The sequence below is a fragment of the Myxine glutinosa genome, chromosome 2, assembly GCF_964187855.1.
Source record: "Myxine glutinosa chromosome 2, kmMyxGlut1.1, whole genome shotgun sequence".
NCBI classification, from domain to species: Eukaryota; Metazoa; Chordata; class Myxini; order Myxiniformes; family Myxinidae; genus Myxine; species Myxine glutinosa.
In genome coordinates this window covers 102,251,163-102,270,658 of record NC_136262.1, presented here as the reverse complement: position 1 = coordinate 102,270,658, position 19,496 = coordinate 102,251,163, and the positions used below count along the sequence as shown (strand labels likewise).

At 46.9% G+C, this 19,496-nt stretch overlaps 1 protein-coding gene across 1 annotated transcript in view; it reads right to left on the bottom strand.

Moving 5' to 3' along the window:
* SLC28A3 (solute carrier family 28 member 3) overlaps nucleotides 1-19,496 on the bottom strand; it is a 106,760-nt gene that overhangs the window by 25,963 nt on the left and 61,301 nt on the right. The window contains exon 12 of the mRNA XM_068107642.2: nucleotides 807-932. Within this exon, the coding sequence (XP_067963743.2) occupies nucleotides 807-932 (126 nt within the window). The remainder of the gene's footprint in view (nucleotides 1-806; nucleotides 933-19,496) is intronic.

Here is a 19,496-nt window from a genome sequence, read left to right as displayed (position 1 = left end):
GCGGACGGTATGTCCAGGGAGACGCTTCTGAGGTCTTGTTTGAGAATTATGACCATCAACCATCAATGGGAGGGGAGCAGTAGCATGTGAAGCATTGGCCGACTTCGACATAATCCAAAAAGATGGTCAGAGGTCAGGTTGTTTGAAAACAGGGAAGACTTGACATCAACGGCATTGATGGATTCCTTGGCGTTGCTTGTAATTGGAATAAAACAGAAAACCAGTTTCTGGATTGGAGTCAACAGAAGGACCGAGAAGAAGTAAGGAGTAAATATGGAGTCATCAGGAGGAACCTGGATAGGATTTAGGTTTCAGCCGCTACTCCGCAACCCTCAAACCCATCCGGGCGCAGCAAAGTGAGCCTTACATAATTGTAGTTCTTTATATTTGATTTTACACCCTTTTTGGGATAATTCACAATGCCCCACACATTCCCAAAATGAGAGCTTACAATTCATAATGTCCACACATTCCTACAACGTGATATTTGACGTCATACATGGACACAACGTCATAACATAAATACAGCCCCGATAATACACAATCCCAATTTCATTTGACAATAACATAAAAGGTGAGCACAGAAATGAGTGCACAGAAAAATGAGTTGATTTAAACAATAAAATTGAGTGAACAGAAACAATGAGCAATTGAATGATTAAAATGTCAATAGTTTCAAAGAGAAAAAATTCGTTCTTTGAGTTGAGAAGGAAAGGATTTGACTTAATTGAATGTTTACATATAATGAGGTGCCTCATAGCAGAGTTAACCAGAAGTGAGTTGTGTATGCAGGTGAGACCTCGCACCCCAAGTGAGATGTATGCCCCGAGCACACTGCCAGCAATAGTGGCAAAGCCGCTGGACATCACAGAGTGTATCTCAGATATGGTGAGGTCAGGCAGGTATGGTTTGATGAGCAATGGAGACTCAGTCTGAAACAACACACAGTAAGATATTAGTACCATATCTACAATGTTTCCTTGTTTTTTTGCCTTCTCAAATTTGCCAAACATAGAGTCCTCTCAGGCAGATGAACCTCGAGGATTTATGAACCACTTTCGGAGTTTTTGCAAAAGCAGAGATTAAAGGTCTATTATATCATGTAGGCACATGAGAGTTTTCAGATATACCCTGGATGTCAGCTCTCGTTTGATGCTCTGCCTGTAGACAGGTTTGATGCTACAAAAGCAGTCCCACAGTATGGCAAGGATTACACTGGGTGGTTTGCTTTTGCCTTCCCATGGTAGTTTTTTTGCAAATTAGCCAGGGCGGCAGCGAAAACTAGGCCAATCTTTACAATAGATTGCGTGGCATCTTCAACATCGACCAACATGGCAGCAGAGTTGAAACCCGGCTTGACATCTGTCCGAGAGCTGGTGCACTTTGTGATGCAAAGGTCTGCCTGTGAAAAAACAATCTAAAACTTTGATAGAACCCACACGAGACTTCTCAAAGGTAGGTGTACCTCTGCACCATTATGTCGAACTCTAGAGGTCAACAAATACAGAGAAATAATTTATATTCTCAGAAAGATTGAAATAGCACATCATGTGATCGAGTGATGCAGCTGATGACAAAGTAGTGAACTGAGATCTCAGTATCAGGTGAACAGTAAGAGCAAACATTGTGATGAAATTCAAAAATCCAGAGAATTTTGAAGCTACCATCCAACCATACCTGAATTTGAACAATCTTAGGAAAACCATTCTTAACGGAATTAATATCAAGTGGCGAGGCATGTAATACAACCCTCTATGAACAACTATTGGGGACGCCTCGTCACGGTGGTTGTATCCCCCCCCCCCCCCAATGCAAGTCTGGGGCCAAGCCTTCCCCATTCTTCCCCGCTGCCCGGAATCATCAGGGCAGTGCAGTCACAGTGAGAGCCAATCGGTTCCCATGGACCGGCCCTTTCCCGCTTGTTCCTGTATCATCTCTCTTGGTCGCTCACTCGGTCTCGGTCTCTGTCTCTCTCCCCCTGCTGCCTGTCGGTGTGTTTTGGTGTGGCAAAATGGCGGCTGTGCATGTGTGGTGAGGTACGAGCTGCTCTGACTTTCGCACTTTCTCTCCCTTTTTTTCGTCGTTTTCACCTTTTCTTTCCCATTTTTACGGCGTAGCCCATTGGGCAGAGCCATCCAGAACAGTTTGTCCATCTGTATGTATGTATATGTATGTATGTATGTATGTATGTATGTTTGTATGTATGTATGTATGTATGTATGTATGTATGTATGTCCCCTCAAACGTATACCAATCAGAGCTGAGAATCTGGTCACATGACAGGGTGATGTGATTACGTCTGATGTCATTACGGCGGTGCGGCTGCTGACTCTCCACCCTCCGCCATTTTGATTTATATGGCGTTCAGGCCGAACATATCGTCGAACCTGTCATATATCACAATCGCCATGCTCTACCTTGACGTTTTTCATTCAGTACAACAACAACACAAACATGCATTTTAAAGGCCATTTTCCCTGCGAGAGCGGGGGTTAGCCTTGCGGTCCCCATGACAATCTTCTCCATTTTGCTCTATTTTCTGCATCTCTCCTTGTTAACCCCCTTGCCCGCATTTCTTCTTCCACCATCTTTAGCCAAGTCTTTCTCGGTCTTCCCCGTCCTCTACTTCCTTCTACATTCATTTCCATCACTCTTCTCAACCAGTCACTTTCATCCTTCCTCAACACATGACCAAACCATCTCAACCTGTTCCTCTTCACAGCATCAATGACAGGCTCTATTCCCATCATCTTTCGCAATTCATCATTTGTCTTCCTCTCTCTCAACGATACTCCGCACATCCATCGAACCATTCGCATTTCCACCCTTTCCAACCTTCGTTGCTGCTCTACGTTCATTACCCATGTCTCGCTCCCATAAATCATAACACTTCTCACACATGCAGCATACACCTTTCCCTTCAGCTTCAACGACACTCCCCTCCTCATCAGCACGCCACTCAGTTCCCAAAACTTCTTCCATGCACATCTCACTCCAGCAACCGTTGCCGAGTTTGATCCACCTTCTCCATTCAGCATGTCTCCGAGGTAGCAAAATGTTTTCACACCTTCCAGCTTCACACCGTCTCCAAGATTCAACTCAACATTTCCTCCATCTGCAGCTCCCTCTGTGCACACCTTACATTTGAATGTAGCTGCCACACTGGTTAATGACCCTCTCAGACCACTACATTTTTGATGAACCCACTCAGCGCACATTGTACATTGAATGGAGTTCACTCCGACACCCTTCCTACACACAGCACATGGCCAATTCCCAGTTCTTTCCACCTCACCACATGCTTTACAACTTGCCATCACCTTTGTCTTTCCGATATTCACCTTCAGACCTTTTGTCTCCATACATTCCTTCCACTTGTTCATCTTTTCCTTCAGTCCATCCATACTTTCTGCAAGCAACACCAGATCATCTGCATACAACAACTCCCACAGTAAACCCTCCTTTACGTTCTGAGCCAGCACCTCCATCACAGCTACAAATAGTAGTGGACTTAGTACCGACCCCTGATGCACTCCCACCTTCACCTCAAACTCACCACTGTTCTCGTCCTTCGTCCTTACAACTGTGCGTGCTCTTTTGTACATTGTCATCACTACTCTGATCAACCATTCCTCCACTCCTAACTTCCTCAATGCCCATGTCAATACTTTGCGTGGAACCCTATCGAATGCTTTCTCCAGATCAACAAACCCAAGAAACATCTTCTTCCTCTTCTCCATGTACTTCTCCTGCAACTGCCTCACAATGAAAAGTGCATCTGTCGTTCCTCTTCCTGGCATAAATCCAAACTGCATTTCGTCGATCTTCACTTTCTTCCTTATCCTCCTCTCCAACACCCTTCCCAATACCTTCATTCCATGCTCCAATAACTTTATCGCTTGGTACGAGCCACACTCCAGAGGGTCACCTTTCCCCTTGTATAGAGGGACGAGGGTACTCAGTTCCCAAGCCACTGGAATGCGGCCTTCTTTCACCACCAGATTACAGATCTCTCTCATTCTCTTCACACCCCAACTTCCTGCTGCCTTCAACATATCCCCCACAACTCCCGTCGGCCCTCCCGCTTTTCTACTCTTCATTGCTTTTATCGCTTTCTCAACTTCCTTCACAGTTATCTTCTCTGCCGGTCCTAAAACTGGGTTACTCTCTATGTTGCCATCCCATTCATTCTCTGTATTCAACAGCATTTCCATATATCTTTTCCATCTTCCTTTAATTCCATCTGGGTCCACAACGATTTGTCCCACTTCATCCTTCAAGCAACTCACCCCCATCACATCACACCTCTCTTTCGCTATCTGCTTTGCAATCCTGAATACCGCTCTCTGACCCTCTTCCGAATCCAAGCGTTCTCCGAACATTTTCCTACATGCCTCCTGCGCCTTTGCTACCTCTTTCTTTGCAGCCTTCTTGGCTGCCTTATAACTTTCATGCTCTGCTGTTTCTGCTCCCGTACCCTTCGCCTTCTGCCACCCCTTGAACTTCTTCCTCTTCTCGTCAATCCTCTTTCCAACTTCATCATCCCACCACCATTTTTCCGAGTGCCTCGGTGGTCCTTTTGTCCATCCACATACCTCACCAACGGCTCCCAACAGACTAGCTTTCATTGACATCCAACCACTTTCAAGCTCAACCACATCATCCTCTACCCTACTCAGCCTCTCTTTTAATGCCTCCCTTACTGTCAACTCTTTCAACCTCCACACCTTCATTCTCGGTTGGTACTTCACCCGCCGAGCTCTCCTCACACGTTTCACCCTTATGTCGCAGACAACCAAGTGGTGCTGTGAAACAGCCCTCTCCCCCGGGATCACCTTTGTGTCCCGGAGGTGCCCCCTATCTCGCCTACGCACCATCAGGTAGTCAATGGTTGTCGTCGACCCACCTGACGTGTATGTAACAAGCTTATTATCCTCTTTCTGGAACTGAGTATTACAAATCAACAAATCAGCTCCATCAACAAACTCCAAAATCCTTTCACCTTCTCCATTTCTCACACCATATCCATAACCCCCATGAACTCCCTCAAAACCATCCATACTCCTTCCCACATGTCCATTTAGGTCTCCTCCTACCACAACAACTTCCTCATCTTTCACGTTTTCCATCAGCTTCTCTATCGCACACCAGAACTTGTCCTTCTCTTCATCGCTCCGACCAACCTGCGGAGCATATCCCGAGATGACGTTCACCAAGAGCTTTCCATTCATCATTTTCACCATCATCAACCTTTCACTCACTCTAGTCACACTCACCACACTGTCTACAAACTCCTCAGAAAACAGGACACCAACACCATTCACGCCCTCCGGGCACCCTTGCCACACAAACTTGTATTTCTGTCCCTTCCTACCCTTCACCATTCTCACACCACTTCCCTTCCATCTCGTCTCTTGCACACAACATATGTCCACTCTTCTTCTGACCAATACTTCCACCACTTCTCCTGATCTCCCTGTCATTGTCCCTACATTCCATGTCCCAAACCTCAGAAACCGATCTCCACTTCGGGCTGTACCCTGCCCATATGTAGTTGTAATTGTCATGGTTCTCTTTTTGAGGCAATGTTTTTATGGCCGGATGCCCTTCCTGACACCAACCCTCTTAGTCGTCTTTTACGATACGCAGGGATACGGTGTACCTATTCTAATCCAGGGTACACACCGGGAAACGTTTAGAACATGGAAATTCTGGGGGGGGGGGGGGGGGGGGGGGAGGGGCGATGGGGGGTGAGGGAGGGAGGGCAGCGTCAGCATCACGGCTGCGGTTTAAACATATTTAAATAATATTTAAACAAAACCATGAAAAATAATCTGGGAAAAGTCCCTAAGTGAGGACGTGGATTTGAGAAAGAAGGAGCAGAGGTGGAAGAAAAAACGAGATATAGGGGGCGGGGCACAAGTCGAGGCGAGGAGGAAAGCGAACAAGCACGTGTCCGGGAGGAGAGAAAGAATTAATAAAGAATTTTCTTTTTTTGTTTGTTTATTTGTTTGTTTTGTTTTTATAACGTTGGACAAAGGGTAAGATGTTCGTGAAAGGTAGGGGGAGAAAAGAAAATCAAAGAAACAAGCAAATACTATGAAAGAAAGAACTTATATTCACAAAATACTGACCGGGGGGGGGGGAGCCTGGAGAGACCAGGCCGAGGAAGCCGCTGAGAAACGATCTCGCGCCGAAAAGCCCGAAGTTTTTCATTCAATGTGAAACAAACAGAAAAAACGATTGTTAAAATGACCATGAAATATCGAAAGCATCGGCGTTACGTCTCTTCCAACAATAAGGTATGTATAACTATAGGCCTGCTTCGGAGTTCGGACAGATAATATGCCTCAGCTTCAGATTGCTTCGGACAAATTAAGCCCAGCCCTCCCCTCCGTCTTAATACAGTAGTGTATCGTTTCAGTTGTATCGTTCTCGTAATAATAATAATAATATAGGAAATATAACCATAATACTTTCATCCCAATGTCGTGAATGGAAGGTTAATGTATTGAAGCGGTGTATGGTTCATGATCAATGATAAGCGGTGTTCGACACTAATATTAATAGCCGAGGGAGTAAGCAATTCACCTCGATTTTTTGAAAGTAATATCATTTTCGAAATAATGATAACGTAACGTTAATATTATAGTAAATCTAATCATAACACTAATCCCTTCGTAGTGACTGCAAACGTACTGGAAGTTCAATTATATCATGATCTACATATTAAAGAAGCGGCAGTTTTGTGTCCGTTACGTCATTACGTCTATGATGTCATTACGACGTCTGCTCCACCAACCGACATGGCCCACGCCTTTTGGTAAAATCAAGGGGTGAGGGGTATTCTATCGGCACGCTGGCGAGTTTCTGTGGTTTGTCGCCCTTTTCCTTATTGAGAGGTGTGTTTTACCGTGTTCGTTTTCTCGTGCTGGTACATGCCTAATGGCATTTTTTCCCGGTTTTTTTCCCCCTGCTTTTTACAGAAAGCCGTACCCAACCCCTCCCTTTTCCCCCGGCCCCAACTCGGCTTAGTCCGGGTAATTTGAATTAGTAAAATGTCACCACGTTCCCTGTATGTGGCTTTCGAAGCTCTCACATGGAAGCATGGCGTCGTGTGTGTTCCTCCCGATTGTAATGGTACTAGTACCGACTGCAAAGCCGCAATGAGCCGGCGGAGCCAAAACCTCTTGCCACTATTTTACCCATCACCATGGCATCAGTAGGTTAGGTAGTTGGTAGTAGGTAGGTAGGTAGTTGGTAGTAGGTAGGTAGGTAGTTGGTAGTAGGTAGGTGTAGTAGGTACCATACCTGGTAAGACTTGGTAAAAGAGAAGAGCAGACAGTCCTCCCCAATGGCAATACCTGCATACAATAAATGTCACAAGAAGCTTAAGGAAGTAACTATACGATGTGCTAGCTTAAGGCCTATTTTTAACTGGGCTTAACATACGTTTTCACAGTAAGTGTGTAGTCTTCTAACTTCAGTCGCTGTCAGGTGCCAGGGCTGGTTCTCTGACTCTCCGGGCACGGCAGCTTCCTCCACCAGAAGACGTTAGCTTGCAGTGATTAATTCGGTGAATTCCGTCTCAACTTCGGATATTTCCGGCCGTGAAAAACTATCCGTATTTCTAAACTAAATATGTAAACCGCTTATACCATATTTCTGGCCGTGAAAAACTATCCCATACGGCCACGAGATTTCTAAAAAATAATTCTTCGTCAATGTTAGAATATTTGACGCCGTTTTCACCCTCCGAAACGCGTAATAATATTTTTGCAAATGCTCGAATCTCATTGGTTCTGGTGTTTGATGACGATTTTCGTTGAAGATAACGAGGTTGGTCTTAACGTATTTTAATTACTAATGAGAGGTTTCATTAGATTGTGAATCAAAGAACGACGGGTGAAACAAACTCCTATTGAACTTTTTCGCAATTGTTTTATGCAAACTTCCGCATCCGGTCGATGGCGCCCACCATTGAGCGCTTTCATTTTAGAAATATTTTTGCAAATGCTCGACTCTCATTGGGTCCGGTGTTTGGTGACGCGTTTTGTTGAAGATAACCAGGCCCGTGCGGGCCGATGTTGGTCTTAAATTATTTTATTAATACATTGGAGGTGCATAAGATTGTGAATCAAACGACGACGGGTGAAAGAAACTCCTAATGAACGTTTTAAATTTGTTATGCATACTTCCGCCTCCGCAAGATGGCTGCGTCCACTGCGCTTCGGATTCTCGAGCCAAGGCATAATCAGGTTTTCAACATAATACGTACTCGTTTATTGACAACACCGGCTTCGCCGGCTATTACATTAGTTGTGTGGAACCGGAAGTGCTTGCTCGCGTTTTGAGTATGAATGTGGAGTTCCGGGTCGGGGGGAGGTGGTGTGTGTACGGGGTCCTTGCACATCAACATGATTCCGGGTGCTGCAATAAATGATTGTTCTCTTGACATCGCCACGTGATCGATTCTACATCAGAACTTTACATGGTGGCAGCGGTGGGATATTTGGGTCCACAACAAGCTTGTGCATTGTATGAAATTCACCGATGCGGTCAAATTGTTGTGGGTATCATACGGGTAACAGTATGCATCCATAAGATACTTCACACTGTGGTAAACCAGTGGTTAGTACAACAGTTTTCGTATAATGGAACAGCAACACAGGCGTCGGCACAACTCCGATAACCCCAATGACCTTGCATCACAGTTTGATTCATTGACTTTTAATTCGATTGATACACCTGGTCAACATAATGAGGATTACACAACACTTCATGTCAGTCTATGCAACAGGCCGGGTATTCATTATCTTAAGCTGAAGGTGGACACAGGTGCACAAGAAAACACGTTGCCCATTCGCACTTTTCGACACGTTTCCTGAAATGCTGAATTCGAATTATGAACCGTACATTGGCTCTCTTCAGACAGCAGAGAGTGTCTTAACTGCGTACAATGGAACCCACATCAAGTGTTTTGGCACTGTAGACGTGGCCTGCAGTTTCAAGGGATTATCGTGGACGGACAGCACACGTTTTTTTGTTGTGGATGTCTCCATCGTGTGAGAATCCATACGTTGTTACGTTGCATTGTTCAGTGAACAGTAACCAACCACTGGTTTACAACAGTGTGAAGGATCTTCTGGATGCATTCCCACAACAATTTGACCGCATCGGTGAATTTCATACAATGCACAAGCTTGTTGTGGACCCAATTGTCCCACCACCCAGAACCCCTATTGCTCTCAGGGACAAAATTCAATCAGAACTTGATGAGATGGTTCTACAGGGAGTCATATTGCGTATCAAGGAACCGACTGAGTGGGTCAGCTCTCTCACATATGTAACCAAAAAAGATGGAAATATTCGGATTTGTTTGGACTCAAAGCACCTCAATCGAGCCCTGATTCGCCTGTATCACAAAATACCAACAATGGAAGAGCTCAATCACAAATTTGCAGGAGCAAAATACTTCTCCAAACTTGATGCCAAGTCAGGTTATTGGTCTGTAAGAATCGATGAAGATAACCAACAACTTCTACATTTCAGACCCCAATGGGCCGGTATTGTTTCCAACGGTTGCCATTTGGACTGTGTGTAAGCCAGGATATTGTTACGGACCGCGGTTTAAGATGTTATATTTGCCGAGCGGAGGCTCCGTGACCGAACAGTTATTCCTCGACTAACACCTGATTCACCCAGACGTTGGCCAAATCGCGCTATGCTGAATCAATGATAGAAAGGACACGACGACTGGGATAGATGAAAGGACGCAAGGGGTACAGTTCTCAAGACCTCCGGAGGAGGGTATAATTACAGTGGTGGAGAAAAGGGGGTAGATTACAAGGCAGAGTGAGGTAAAGACACAGAAGAGATGGGCACTTAAATACAATCTTATCTATTCCCGGACAGACCATGGACCAACGGACAAGGTAGACTCACACGGGGATTGATGGCGGGAATGGGCAGGTCGGTCGATGGCACAAGGTGCACCTTGGCTCGGGAACAGGATAAAGCACGGTTCAAAAGATGCAGGGAGGTCTCACAGCGCTCGGAGGTGGTCTTGCTTGCTCCAAGCTCAGCGCGCATCTGACGTCACCTCCCTCTCACTGCGCATGCTCAGCGGGGAGTGACACGCCCTCGGCTGGTTGGTTCCGCCCCACTGGGGCCGGTCCGCCGCTTCCATTGGGTGCGGGGGTTACCGGGCTCCGCCCTTGACGAGGAGCCGACAGGGAGCCCCTGTTTGGTAACCCCGTCGAGCACATGTCCGATGGCGGCTCGTTGGGAAGGCCTGGTGCCCTCCCACCACTCCTACCAAGCCGGAGTGAGGACGCGCACTCCCTGCGCTCGTTGTTGTTGTTGTTGTTGTTGAACTGTGAGGAAGAGCTGCGGGGAGGTATTGGGAGGTCCTAAACTTCCTAACGGTGCCATACAATCACATTCTGGTGCAACGAAGGGTCAGAATTAATGGAAACGAATCCGTAACTGACATAGACTAAGAATAACTAGCAAGATGTCCTATAGTTGTCTTACATGAGATGCGGTGAACCTGGGTGCGACATTTAATGGGGGAAATAGGGGGAGGTCGGGTCTACAGAGTGTTGTTTACAGAAAATGGGACTAGGGAATGGGGGATTGGGGAGAGTTGGGAAGTATTGAGGAAATAGGGGAATATTTACAAGCGGATATGGATGGATGCAAATCCCATATCCGCAACTTCTCCAAACTTGATGCCAAGTCAGGTTATTGGTCTGTAAGAATCGATGAAGATAACCAACAACTTCTACATTTCAGACCCCAATGGGCCGGTATTGTTTCCAACAGTTGCCATTTGGACTGTGTGTAAGCCAGGATATTTTCCAGATGGAAATGGTCCGTATTCTCCAGAATTGTAAAGGTGCAGTTGGCATAGCAGGTGACATCGCTGTCTATGGTGCCACTGAGGAGGAGCATGACCGGCACCTCGACGAACTGATGAAAAGAGCACAATGTGAAGGCCTCATTTTCAATTCAAACAAATGCTACATCAAAAAGACCAGCATTACCTTCTTCGGTAACACTTATAGTAGCCAAGGAATACAGGCTGACCAGCAAAAGGTTGAAGATCTGAGAGCTGTTCCAAAACCTGAGAACAAAGCCGAGCTTTGACATTTCATCGGCCTCATGACATATTTGTCGCGCTTCATCAAGGACTTCAGTGTGAAATCCGCGACTCTTAGAGACCTTCTCAAAAGGATTCTGAATTCCTATGGGAGCCACACCATCAAATTGTATTTGATCATCTGAAGAATGAGGTGTCGGAAACATCTCTTCTCCACTACTATCAGCCAGAGGAGCCAGTCTACCTCCAATGTGATGCCAGTCTTCAAGGCCTAGGTGCAGCATTGCTTCAGGTCCATGGAAACCAGCTAAAGCCAGTGGCGTATGCAAGCAAAACTCTAACATATACTGAATAACGTTATGCTTGCATTGAACGTGAGCTATTGGCCATCGTGTTTGGCATTGAACGTTTCCATACCTACCTGTATGGTCGGAGTTTCATTGTGCTCACCGATCATAAACCGTTGTTGATGATCATTAACAAGCCATTGATTGCTGCCCCACCGAGATTGCAACGAATGCTTGTCAGACTCAAAGGGTATAACTTTACCACGGAGTACCGCCCTGGGGCAGACAATCAGCTTGCCGATGGCCTATCCCACCTTCCTAGTCCACTCAATACAACGACAATTGACTTGGACCTGCGTGTTGACTTGGTCCGTTTCTCTTCTGAGAAGTTTTCTCAGCTACAACAGGAAACACTTCGTAATTCTGACCTGAGTCAACTTCGAGACTTCATTATCAGTGGATGGCCAGACCATCTGAAGGATCTCCCAGAGGCTCTTAGGACATACTGAAGTTTCCAGGATGAGCTGTCAATTGAAAATGGTGTAATTCTTAAAGGAGAGAGAATCGTTATTCCTAAGAGTATGAGAAACGACATTCTGCAGAAACTCCACCCAGGCAATTTTGGACATGAGAAAACTAAATTGCTGGCGAAGGATACTGTGTACTGGTATAACGTTAACAAGGACATTGATCGGCTAGTGGAATGCTATCCTACCTGCCAACAACACCGGAAATCTCAGCTGCCTGAACCACGACAGCAACATGACATTCCGCTCAGACCATGGAGCGAAGTCGGATGTGATCTGTTCTATTTTGATGCAGCTCAGTGGCTCGTCATCGCAGATTATTATTCCAAATTTCCTATTGTTCGCAAACTGCCTGAGTCTGCTCCCAGTTGCATGATTATTGCGACCTTGGGACAGATTTTTTTGAGTTCGGAATTCCTGATACGTTTATGAGTGAGAAGGTCCTCATTTCTCCAGCGCAGAATTTCGTTCATTTGCTGGGAAATGGAATTTTGACCACGTCACTTCATCCCCAACATAGCCAAAATCTAATGGATTCATTGAGCGCCAAGTCGAGACAGTGAAATCTATCCTCCGCAAATCAAAAAGTGCGGGAAATGATTTTCATCTGGCACTGCTAGCTTGGCGGTCCACCCCGGTGAGCTACAGCTTGGCAAGTCCTGCTCAACTGCTAATGGGCAGAAAAATAAAATCGCTGGTACCAACCAGAATCACCAACGTGCACGACGATGACAACCTCATCCATGAGGAGCTGGAGAGGCGCTGCTACTTACAAAAGCTCTACCATGATAGGCATGCTCGGACACACGAAATGTCGTGCCTATACCCTGGACAGCGAGTTCGCGTTCAGAACCACAACATCCATTGTTGGGAGCCGGCCAAGGTTCTCTCCTCAGAAACACAACACCCATTGTTGGGAGCCGGCCATGGTTCTCTCCATGTGTGAAGAGCCACGGTCATATTTGCTCGCATCACCAAATGGTCAAACACTCGGACGCAACCAAATTCACATTCAGGAGCTCCCGGCGTGTGATGCGGTGCCCCATCAATCTTCGAGCCAAAACAAGAGTTCTGAAGCCGCAGTGAGTGGGAACAGTGAACCATCTGCAAGGTCTGGTGATGAACCTGTGAATCATGACTGTGACGTCACTTGTGCTACCAGAGCATGACATGGTTCATCAATCTCCCCAGCGTTCTGCCAGTTTTAGTCACAGGTTGCCTCCGTCACAGAACCTGACACCTGTCCACACGAGGTCTGGCCGAGCTGTGATAGCGCCATGGCGTCTTGATCTATAAAACACTTTGCTTATCCGATGTTTGCATTTATACACTTTGGTTATCTCGTGTTAACTGCTCTGGGTTACTGGTGTAGTGTTGTAATGATATAATGACAGTGCAGACATGTAATGGTATTACAAGGGTTTGCTGTTTTACTTTATTACTTTTCTTGTTGTGGGAAAGGGAGATGTAATGGCATTGCATCAGTTGTGCGGAACCGGAAATGCTTGCTCGCATTTTGGAGTGGAGTTCCGGGTTCCGGGTCGGGGGCCAGGTGGTGTGTCGTGTGTGTACGGGGCCGTTGCACATCGACATGATTCCGGGTGCTGCAATAAATGATTGTTCTCTTGACATCGCCTCGTGATCTATTCTACATCAGAACTTTACACCGATGAGGTTAGTGTGGAACACATTGTTATTGCTATTGGTAATATTTACATTGGTATGGAAAAAATCCGTGCAGCGTCACGAATGAATAAACGTACCGGTATCGTGGTTTTTGTAGCTGAGGAAACCCTGGTACATGAGGTTGTCGCGGCTGGTCTGTCCACGGAAAATGGACCGTTCTGGTTTCCCCACTCGATACCCCAGCTGTTAAAATACTCCTATCTAACGTCCCGCCATTTCTAAAGAATGAGTCTCTGTTAGCGGAACTATCGCGCTATGGCACCGTCGTGTCCCAGATCAAGATGGCGCCGCTGGGCTGTCGGAGTGAACAGGCGAAGCACGTCATGTCTTTCCGACGGCAGCATACATTGTACTTCCCACATCCAACGTGGATAAAGTATTAAACGTGGTATTTAAATTCCGAATAAAAGATCACGACTACCGGTACGAAATATATGCGTCAACCGAGACATTAAAATGCTTCACTTGTGGAAAGTTCGGACATTTAAAACGCTTCTGTCCCCAAATTGCACCCTCTGTGAACGAGCAGACAGGCTCTCCGGACAATACTGTGCCCCCTCTACCTCTCAACACGGACGAACAAACGACCCCAACTACTGTCTCAGATCCCCCTCGACCTCTCAACACTGATGGACAAACTACCCCAACTACTGTCTTAGATCCCCCTCGACCTCTCAACACTGATGGACAAACTACCCCAACTACTGTCCCAGACCCCCTGCTACTTCTCAACACTGACGGACAAACTACCCCAACTACTGTCTTAGATCCCCCTCTACCTCTCAACACTGAGGAACAAACTACCCCAACTACTGTCCCAGACCCCCCGCTACCTCTCAACACTGACGGACAAACTACCCCAACTATTGTCTTAGATCCCCCTCTACCTCTCAACACTGAGGAACAAACTACCCCAACTACTGTCCCAGACCCCCCGCTGCCTCTCAACACTAACGGACAAACTACCCCAACTACTGTCCCAGACCCCCTGCTACCTCTCAACACTGACGGACAAACTACCCCAACTACTGTCTCAGATCCCCCTCGACCTCTCAACACTGATGAACAAACTACCCCAACTACTGTCTCAGATCCCTCTCTACCTCTCAACACTGACGGACAAACTACCCCACTACTGTCTCAGATCCCCCGCTACCTCTCAACACTGACGGACAAACTACCCCACTACTGTCTCAGATCCCCCTCTACCTCTCAACACTGACGGACAAACTACCCCACTACTGTCTCAGATCCCCCGCTACCTCTCAACACTGACGGACAAACTACCCCAACTACTGTCTCAGATCCCCCACTACCTCTCAACACTGACGGATAAACTACCCCAACTACTGTCTCAGATCCCCCGCTACCTCTCAACACTGACGGACAAACTACCCCACTACTGTCTCAGATCCCCTGCTACCTCTCAACACTGATGGACAAACTACCCCAACTACTGTCTCAGATCCCCCTCTACCTCAACACTGATGAACAAACTACCCCAACTACTGTCTCAGATCCCCCGCTACCTCTCAACACTGATGGATAAACTACCCCAACTACTGTCTCAGATCCCCCTCCACCTCTCAACACTGACGGACAAACTACCCCAACTACTGTCACATCCCCCTCTACCTCTCAACACTGACGGATAAACTACCCCAACTACTGTCCCAGACCCCCTGCTACTTCTCAACACTGACGGACAAACTACCCCAACTACTGTCTTAGATCCCCCTCTACCTCCCAACTGACGGATAAACTACCCCAACTACTGTCTCACATCCCCCGCTACCTCTCAACACTGATGAACAAACTACCCCAACTACTGTCTTAGATCCCCCGCTACCTCTCAACACTGATGAACAAACTACCCCAACTACTGTCTCAGTTGACATCGTAACAAATTCAACGACCGCTGATAATCCGAACATCTGGGATGGGTTTACACTTGTTTCTTCATTAAGGAAGAGGAAAACACCTCAAAATTCATTTACACCTCGTAAAGAAAAGGTGGTAGTTCTCGAGTCAGACACTTCGGAAATGCCTCTGTCCGACCAAACTACTACCAGCAACCGGTACGAACTGCTCGCGCATGAGAATGTAGATCCCCAGCCCTTGTCCGAGACTTGCCCCCACAATGCAATGGAGGAAAATTATATTCCTCATCAAGGGAAAAGTAAAAGTAAAACTGTTCCGTGTCTTCCTTGTATGAATGATGACGAAGTGCATCAAGACCCGACCGTCTTGATGAATGCCTTGATGAAAAGCTGAATGCCTCAACTCTGTGTTTGCCTCTAAATCTTGTGTCCCAAACCCATCCCTCTCTGTACCCACCATACCCAGTCGTACCCTGCTGCTCCTGGACTCAGTGTCCTTTCCTCCTGACTAGTCTAGTAGGAAGACTAGGTCCCCCTGCACCCCCCGGAGATATACTTCTAATCAGTGTTTCTAGATTGGAAAAAATGTGTAGAAAATGACTAGCTATGGCCCCAAGCTGAAAAAATGTCCCACATACCATTTTTATGCAAATTACTGCTGCAAATTTTATGCAAAATTATGCAAATTTTATGCAAATTTTTGATGAGGAGTAGAGTTGAGGGGTCTTTGAGGGCTTCATGGAGGTGCTCTCGGTTGCAAGACTGGGTCATTCTGAGAAGCACAGCAGGGTCAGAGATCATGATGTTCTCCTCCTCAGTGAATCTCTCCATCAACAGCCTCTCCATTGCCTCACACACTGTTTTGAGGCAAAAGAGGGACTTTGCGTAGGCCTTTCCACTGAGAACACCTTTGAGAGATCCACTTGTTACTAGTTGTGCCTCAAAGAGAATCTCTGCATATCCAGAACCACGCATCTTGTGTCCAGTGAGCATCCCGATGTAGTTCATGGATGTGTGGAAGGGTCCAATCGTTACTACATGACTAGCAAATTCATTTGGCCAGCGCCAGATGATGGGAAGGGCTTTCATGCAGACACCCAGATCAAATGTATTCAGGACCCATCTCTGACCCACCTCAGCAGTTGCTGCCTCGGAACGCTTCAGTAGCTCACGAACAACTGCGTTGTCTGTGATCGGTTGGTGGATAGGCGTGCAGTAGTCGACTGTTGATTTGCTGGGTGGGGGAGAACCAGTTGCAGAGGTGAAACCCCCTAGCCCAGGCACAGGCTGCAGGCCATTGCCATGCCATGCAGGCACCAGGCACAGACCGATCACAGACAACGCAGTTGTTCGTGAGCTACTGAAGCGTTCCGAGGCAGCAACTGCTGAGGTGGGTCAGAGATGGGTCCTGAATACATTTGATCTGGGTGTCTGCATGAAAGCCCTTCCCATCATCTGGCGCTGGCCAAATGAATTTGCTAGTCATGTAGTAACGATTGGACCCTTCCACACATCCATGAACTACATCGGGATGCTCACTGGACACAAGATGCGTGGTTCTGGATATGCAGAGATTCTCTTTGAGGCACAACTAGTAACAAGTGGATCTCTCAAAGGTGTTCTCAGTGGAAAGGCCTACGCAAAGTCCCTCTTTTGCCTCAAAACAGTGTGTGAGGCAATGGAGAGGCTGTTGATGGAGAGATTCACTGAGGAGGAGAACATCATGATCTCTGACCCTGCTGTGCTTCTCAGAATGACCCAGTCTTGCAACCGAGAGCACCTCGATGAAGCCCTCAAAGACCCCTCAACTCTACTCCTCATCAAAAATTTGCATAAAATTTGCATAATTTTGCATAAAATTTGCAGCAGTAATTTGCATAAAAATGGTATGTGGGACATTTTTTCAGCTTGGGGCCATAGCTAGTCATTTTCTACACATTTTTTCCAATCTAGAAACACTGATTAGAAGTATATCTCCGGGGGGTGCAGGGGGACCTAGTCTTCCTACTAGACTAGACAAGGTGGAAAAGTTTCTGTCAACCCTCGACTCTGATTCTGCAACTGGACCCGACGGCATCAGCCCACGGGTCCTAAAATCCTGCTCTGCTGCTCTATCTCACCCTCTCTCTGTTCTCTTCACCCTCTCTTTTGCTCAAGGTCAACTGCCATCTGCTTGGAAATCAGCCAACATCACCGCTTTGCACAAAAAAGGTGCAAAAACAGATCCTAGCAACATCAGCCTTCTCCCAATTATCAGCAAAGTCATGGAATCCATCATTGCTTCGGATATGAAATCTTTCCTCTTCTCCAATGGCTTGATCTCTGATCATCAATTTGGTTTCAGACCAGGTCACTCTACTCTGGACATGCTGCTTCTGCTGTCTCAACAATGGATGGAGGTCCTCAATGCCAAACAGGAAATTAGAGCTGTCTCCCTCGACATATCACGTGCCTTCGACACGGTCTGGCACCCCGCTCTGCTCACCAAACTCTCCTCCTTTGGTATCCATGGAAATCTCCACGCATGGCTGGCGGACTTCCTCTCTAGTCGTCGTCAACGTGTGGCCCTGAATGGGTTTCTCTCATCTCCTCTTCCTGTTCAGGCTGGAGTTCCCCAAGGCAGTGTTCTGGGCCCCGTGCTTTTTCTGGTCTTCATCAATGATCTCTCTGACTCTCTCGAAAATCCTCTCTATCTCTTTGCTGATGACTCCACTCTCTGCCGCTCCATTCCTCTTCCCTCAGATCGGCAGTCTGCTGCCTCCTCACTCTCTGAAGACCTGGACAAAATCACAGACTGGTCAAACAAGTGGAACATGTCTTTCAATCCTGACAAATCTCACACTCTTACTATGTCTCTCCGAAAAGATCGACTGGACAACCCTCCCATCTACTTTCTCAACAATCCTCTCCAAGAAGTTCTGTCGCTCAAGATTTTGGGTCTCACTATCTGCCATGATCTTTCTTGGGAAAACCACATTTCCAAGCTGGCCTCCAAAGCCAGTCGCGGACTGGGCATCCTCCGTCGTGCGAAGTCCTTCCTCGGCACACCTGAGCTCCTCACCACATACAAGGCTTTCATCCGCAGCTCAATGGAATACTGTTCTCCCCTATGGGCCGGTGCTCCTGCCTCACACCTAGCTCGGCTTCACGCTGTTGAAACCAAAGCTTTCAGAATTATTGGAATCTCCTGCGATGAAGCTATCTCTGAGGGCCTTTCACTCACTCACCGCAGGCAGGTAGGTGGTCTTTCTGTCTTCTACCGACTCCTCTCCGGCCTTGCACCCCCAGCTCTCTCTGTGCTCTGTCCCCCAAATATTCCTACAGGTCGCACAAGATCTGCCAGCAACCCTCTGATGGTTAAACTGCCGAAATCTCGGCTCTCTGCTCACCTTCACTCTTTCATTCCTCTTTTCTCCCGCCTCTGGAACAAACTCCCTCACTCCCTTCAATCCCACTCCTCGCTCCAGGTCTTTAAAACAGCTGTTCACCACCATCTCTTATCTTCCCCCATCCAAAACCTTGATCTTTTCTACCCCCGCTAATTCACCCCAGATCCACCTTGTTTGAAATTCCAACTTCTTTCCTGGAAGTCCTGGCAGTGTCCATATGTTTTATACCTCTCCCACCGCCCCCTTCCCATGCCCCCCCCCCAAAGCCCTCGCCCTCTCTCAGATCTCTCGATGTCTCCATGTCTCTCGGTCCCTGCTCTCAAATGTTGTGTTTGTGTCCTTCCCCCTCTCTCCCCATCTTGTCTACCGCTCCCTATGTTATATGTTTTATGTGTCGGTTTGTCTTTCTGTGTGATTAATGTTCGCTCTTTCACGAGCCTCGATCTTGTATACAAAAAAAAAAAAAAAAAAAACCGTAAAAATAGGAGGAAACTCGATAGGAGAAAACCCGATCTTACCTCCAGTGGTTATTGTGAGTAGATGTGTGTGTGTGACACCTATGCACAGATAGGTTGATTTATCGTGGTTCCATTGTGTGTGAATAGTTTTGTACATCATGTCCT